This window comes from Kogia breviceps, chromosome 18 (assembly GCF_026419965.1).
Source record: "Kogia breviceps isolate mKogBre1 chromosome 18, mKogBre1 haplotype 1, whole genome shotgun sequence".
In the NCBI taxonomy this organism is placed as follows: domain Eukaryota; kingdom Metazoa; phylum Chordata; class Mammalia; order Artiodactyla; family Physeteridae; genus Kogia; species Kogia breviceps.
The window spans coordinates 30,268,066-30,274,609 of record NC_081327.1 but is presented as its reverse complement, the minus strand read 5'-3'; the positions used below and the strand labels follow the sequence as shown (position 1 = coordinate 30,274,609).

Sequence of the window (6,544 nt, the reverse complement as noted above, 5' to 3'; positions counted from 1 at the left end):
GGATTAGAGCCTGCCAGATGGCTTACAGAATTATTAAGGCTGTCGAATAAAAACCTGTAGGATGCAATTCCAGAATATTTTCTCAAGTCTGTACTGCAGAACCAGGCTGTCAAAGTAGCTGCTCCTGCCAGATCAGGAAGCTGCTTGTGAAACCAGAAGGCACCCTTTATTGCATATATAAACATAGGACTGCCTCAGGCTGAGCCACTAAATCAGCTACCATTTACAGGTTCCAGAACAGCATCACAGTGCTCCATTCAGGAAACCTCATGTGCAAAACCAGGAAGCTGCCACTCTAGCTTCAAGGTCCCCCAGTCATGCCAGCTTTTCTACTACCCAGAATCTATTTCTGCTACATCGGCAAGCCTCAGAGACAGAGTTTGGCTCCAGAACCACGCTACATTTGCTGTAATCCACACTGATCAAATACATGCCCAATATCCCATTTATCTCAGTTCAAATTTCAAGTCTCATGTGATTGCATCTGAAATGCAAGCTGAATCAAACCTGTATCACCAGCTGAAAACGAATTGGAGAAACTTCTGTTTTAGCTTCCTGCTCTTCACAGGAAAGGGAAGTCACACTAGAAGAAAACTGGAACAGATATTCTGAGCCAAACCTCCATAACTGCATTAGGCTTCACTCTCACTTCTCCACATTCAGCTCTGAAAATTCCAAACGGTTTTTTGTTATACAGAGAATTATATATATGGCCCATCTTTGGACCCAAGTCTAGAACATTCCTACTGTAAATAAGTTCTTAATAAGTATATATTCAATAAAATGACGTGAGGTTTAAAAAAGCGCACAAATTGAATATCCATATTTTTGTTTTTCTCCACATAATACAAATGGTTTTATGCAATTCTGATATGGTGGTGATTTTACAATCAGTCAACACATAGTGCAACACCTTTAAATTTTAATGAAAAAGTAGATAATCTAATTATAATTTCAAGAAAAAAGAGGCATCTACATACTGACTTTACATACATACAGAAAAACTGGACTTTGAAGCCCTAATGTTTCAAAAGTATTCATTTCCCTCCATACAAACCTAGTGTATTCTGCAACAGTACTACTGATTAAAAAAAAAAAGTGAATACACTTTTCAGATGCAATGCTTTGTCTTTCATTTGTACAACTCACCAAGATGGTTTTCACTCTCAGCAGCACCTTGGGTTCACCAGGATGTGATCCAAAGCAAACCGGCCTAGAAGTTTAAGGAAAAACCCCTTCTAGCAACCTAGTTACCTATTCTTTCCTCTCCTATGAAGAAGCTGTCCCCACCCGCATGATTCGGAACAGCGTGTTGATGTTGTTGCTTCGAATCGCATCCCGACAAGCAGTGATCACCTGGTTCTTTGGTTTTCCAACTGTAAGAGAAGAAACAACAAATCCATATGAGCCAAAAGATTATTAAAAGTGAAATTATGGGGCTTCCCTGGTGGCGCAGTGGTTGGGAGTCTGCCTGCCGATGCAGGGGACATGGGTTCATGCCCCAGTCTGGGAAGATCCCACATGCTGCGGAGTGGCTGGGCCCGTGAGCCATGGCCACTGAGCCTGCACGTCCAGCCGGAGCCTGTGCTCCACGGTGGGAGAGGCCACAGCGGTGAGAGGCCCGTGTACCGCAAAAAAAAAAAAAAAAAAAAAAGTAATTATGAATCAGAGGCTATCTATAAAAACAACATAAAACTAGGGTAGAAAAGAGTTATAGGTAAGTACAAATGTAACCAATTTATCTTACCATTCCCTAAAAAAGATACATACCCTTGTTAAGGGACTTCATCACAAACCAAGCTTAGAAACTATCTCACACCTAGAAACCAAGAGTCAGTTTTAGAAATAATCTTTGCTAAGTGGATATGAGCTTTGATCCTTTTCTATAAAAGGAGGTCAAAGCACTGACCCAAAACTGCAGATTCCAGGTATAAATCTCTGGCTGATATTTTTGCTTCCTTTGGTTTATTCTGTAGTTCTTTTTGTAAATTTTAAGTTGGACACTTAACTCATTAATTTTCAGTCTTTTTTATTTTTTTCTAATAGTAATTTAAGGCTTTCCTCTTGAGTATATGTCAGGTTTTTCTTTAGAGGATGCAGCAAGATCTAGGAAAAGGAGCTGAAAGTGTTCTTTCCCTCTGAAGTCTGCAGACTAAAGCCAAACAATAGGCTGACTGAAACTCAAGTGAACGGTGCTAACTTCAATATGAAAGGCATCTTTATAGATACAAGCCCTGATATTAATTCTTGAAGCTACCACCATCTTCAGTGGTTCTCAACCCAAAATTACAGATGAAATACAGTGCTACAAAAAGATACTTACCACGTAGACGACCTGCTCTTTGAATCGCTTGATTTACTGCTTTGAGGCTTCCCAACAGCTCTGTGTGATTGCTACAGCGAATTTTATATCCATTGAGCAAGTCTTTATTAAGGTCATATAGTTCCATATAGCGATTCTTCATTGTTTTCCTGTGTGCATCAAGAGAAATTTAACACCACTGTACCTCAATATGGCAGGCTTAAATGAAAAGACTTGCCAACTTCTTAGACATTAAAAAAAGGAACAAACCAGATTTTTAGCTGTATTGTCATTAAAACAGGGTAACTGCTAAAGTCTGCTTTGAAAACATTGAGAATTTTCTATGAAATATTCTGTTTCTTCCAAATAAATGGAAGACAAGTGGCCTTCCTCGGTTATTGATCCATGGTTTGTTTGAACTTAGGAACCAAGAATTATCATGCCCATGATATGAGGGGTAGGGAAAAGTGAGTAAGGTGATAGGCTATCTTCCAAGCTTCAGATTAATACTGACAGTTTCTTGTAAAGTTAAACATACACTTAGTATACAACACAGCAATCACATTATGCCACATTTCACCCAAAAGAAATATGTCTGCAAAAAACCTGTATGCAAATGTTTATAGCAGCTTTATTCTCAATCACCAAAGTCTGGAAACACCCCAAATGACAATTAATTGGTGAATGGATACACAAAGTATGGATATCCATACAATAGAATACTATTCAGCAGTAAGGAATGAACCACTGATAACTAGCAACGATACGGATGAATCTCAAAGGCATTAAGGTAAGTGAAAGAAGCCAGACCCAGAAGGCTATATATATTTGTATGATTCCATTTATATGACATTTAGGAAAAGGTAAAACTATAGGAAGAGAAATTAGATCAGTGGCTGCCAGGGCCTGGAGGTTACGAGAGGTACTTGATTCTGGTAGTAGTATAAATTTCCCCAAATTTATTGAACTGTAAACCTAAAAAGGGTGGGTGAATTATCTATATGTATATTATAAATTATATATCAACTAACCTGGCTTTAAAAAATACAAACAATGTATATCTGATAGTCTCTAAATGAAATATAAATAAATCAAGAAAAAAGGAATTTAGAGGTTGCTGGTCACCTCTCTCCAGTTTAGCACAGTGAAATACCTAAAGCCAGCAACATCTCTTTCACTTAAAAAAAAAAAAAAAGAAAAAAGAAAGCCAGAGAGATAAAAAGGTGGAGCCCTATAGATAAAGTTGGCAAAAAAAGCTAAAATCTTATATACCTCAGAGAAAACAATTGGAAGAAAATGAACTGGAAAGAGGTAAAACTATCTCAATTATTTGTATTACAAATAATACAGTGTACCTATGGAAAAACTAAACTATAAGATAATTCAGTAAAGTAGTAGACTATAAAATCAACACAGAAAAATCAATAGTGTTCATACAGACAAACAAAAAACCAGTTAGAAGATATAATGTGGAAGAAAGAGCCTATTTACAATTGCAAAAAGAAAACACCTACACCTAAACTTGACAAGCAATGTCTGATACCTACATGAACAAAACCATAAAACTCCTGAAACACATAAACATGCCTTGAAACAAAATATAAAGACATACCGCATTCTTAGTAAGACTGAACATCACTGTAACAATGTCAGTTCTTCCTAAGTTAATAAATTTAATGTGATCCCAGTAAAACTACCTACTTTTTTCTGGAGCTAAAATAACTGATAAAGTTCACAGAACAAACAAGCATGAGTAGCCCAGAAAACCATGAAAAAGAAGAGCAAAAGGGTTGGGGGAGGGGCACCTAGCCATACCAGACATTAAAACATACAAAGCATTTTTAAGAAAAGAATCGCACTGTCAAATGAAGAGACAAGACGGACGGATAGAGCAATATAGAAAATCCAGAAATAGACCCACTGCATATGGAAATACATTATATTATTATAAAGGCAGCATCTCAAATCAGCGGGAAAATAGGCTTTTAAAGTAGTATTACTGAAACAATGTGAGAGTCACATAGAAAAAGATAAAACTGAATTTATAACTTACACTGAACACCAGGATAAACTCCAACTGTAACAGACTTAAATATAAATATACAAAATACTAAAAGAAAGTATAGGTGAACTTCTCTACAAATGGGAAGTAAGAAAACTTTTGTAACTAGAACTCAAAATGGAGAAGTACCAAGGAAAAGATGGATCAATTTGACTACATAAAAAATTTTAAAAGACTTTATACACAAAACCAAAAATCTAAATAGGCAAAAGAAATAAACAATTTACAGGGAATTCCCTGGCAGTCCAGTGGTTAGGACTCCAAGCTTCCACTGCAGGGGGCACGGATTCGATCCTTGGTTGGGGAACTAAGATCCCTCACGCTGCCTGGCGTGGCCAAAAAAAAAAAAGAAGAAGAAATAAACAACTTATACACCAAAAAAAAAATGCAAATAAGCCCTTAAAATAATGAAAAGATGCTCAATACTGCTCATAATAAAATAAATGAAAATTAAAACAACAGTGAGACCATTTCTCACCCACTGAATTGGTAAGTATCCAAGAGTTTGCCAACATACTCCATTGACAAGACTAAGGGAAACAGGCCCTCTCAGAGGAGAATGCAAAATGATATGACAGCTATAGAGGGGAATTTGGCAAAATCTTGCAAAACTGTATACACATTTATCATTTTCCCCAGCAATCCCATTTTAGAACTTTTCCCCAAAGATACCTGAGTAAAAACATGAAAAGATTTATGTAACAAAATTATTCACTGCAATATAATAGCAGAAGAGCAACCCAAATGTGGAGAACTAGCTGAATAAACATCCAGAGGATACTGTGCAGCTGTAAAAACAAATGAGAAGTATCTCTGTGTACTACTGTGGAATGAACGCCAAGATATATTTTTAAGTGTAAAAAGCAAGGTGGAGAAGAGTAATTTGCTATGATTTACTTACCATGTGAGGAGATGTGTGTATGTATATTTAAATTTTTGATTGGTTATAGTGAAAGGGAGGAAACAGGATGGAGGTGACAGGAAAGAGAAGTTAGACTTTTCTGCACATGTTTTTTGGTCCGACTTTGGACCCATATAAGGTTTTTTTTTTTTTTTTTTTTTTTGCGGTACGCGGGCCTCTCACTGTTGTGGCCTCTCCCGTTGCGGAGCACAGGCTCCGGATGCGCAGGCTCAGCGGCCATGGCTCACAGGCCCAGCCGCTCCGCAGCATGTGGGATCTTCCCAGACCGGGGCACGAAGCCGTGTCCCCTGCATCGGCAGGCGGATTCTCAACCACTGCGCCACCAGGGAAGCCCCCCATATAAGGTTTTAATAAAGATGTAATAAAATCAAACCAAAAAGGAAAAAATGTCAATCCCCTGAGATTGACAGCAAAATGAACCTGTGTATCACACTTGCAGCATGACCAAAAAAAGAGGAATTATTTCAAATGACTTTAAAATATAGTAATTTGACTAAAACTCCCTACTAGAACACACTCTAAAGATACAAAGAACTAGAAAAAAAGTCTTACACCATTTTCGGCAATCATATTGTTGACAGTAATATTGATATCATCCTTAAATGTTGTGTATGTACCATAAGATAAAGCCAATAGTTATGTTGACAGTGGTTAGAGACATGATTTCCAATGTGAGAGAAAAGAGATACACCGTTAACATCAAAATTAAGTAACAGCCTATATTCATAAATTTGAAGTGGAAATAGTATGAATTCATGATATATTTGCTCATTGAAAAAAATATACACATTACCTAGCTTTATCTATGGAAAAGGTCTCAAATCAATATCCAACCCAGTAGCAATGAGCATCTCTAATGCTCAGACTATGATCTCCATCTCCCAGGAGACCAGGACCCAAAGGACCAGGATTGAAGAAATAGCTGATTCCAGATTCAGAAGAGGATATATACCAGATAAGCCTAAAACATCTTGTACAAGAAAACAAACTAATGAAACGAATAGGTCTGTCCAAAGGTATTGATAACTGCAGCCAACCTGAAAAGGCTTCTACTGGCCAAAGACAGGACAACTGAGCCACCATAAAGAATAACTGAAATGGACTGAAGCACATTAAAAACGTTACTAGGATTTAAAAAATCTCATTCGTCAACTTGGAGATGCTAGGGAACCAACTCATTATTTTAAAGCTAATAAATATTGTGTCATTCCAGTACAAACTGTACCTCAGGGAACCAAATAATTCATTAATTCATGAG

At 37.2% G+C, this 6,544-nt stretch overlaps 1 protein-coding gene across 1 annotated transcript in view; it reads right to left on the bottom strand.

The window, feature by feature from the left end:
* Positions 1-904: 904 nt before the first annotated feature.
* BBS2 (Bardet-Biedl syndrome 2) overlaps positions 905-6,544 on the bottom strand; it is a 33,151-nt gene continuing 27,511 nt past the window's right edge. Inside the window, exons 16-17 of the mRNA XM_067019702.1 lie at positions 2,324-2,472; positions 905-1,376 (exon numbers count right to left, since the gene is read on the bottom strand). Coding sequence (XP_066875803.1) covers positions 1,270-1,376; positions 2,324-2,472 — 256 coding nt within the window. The 3' untranslated portion in view covers positions 905-1,269. The remainder of the gene's footprint in view (positions 1,377-2,323; positions 2,473-6,544) is intronic.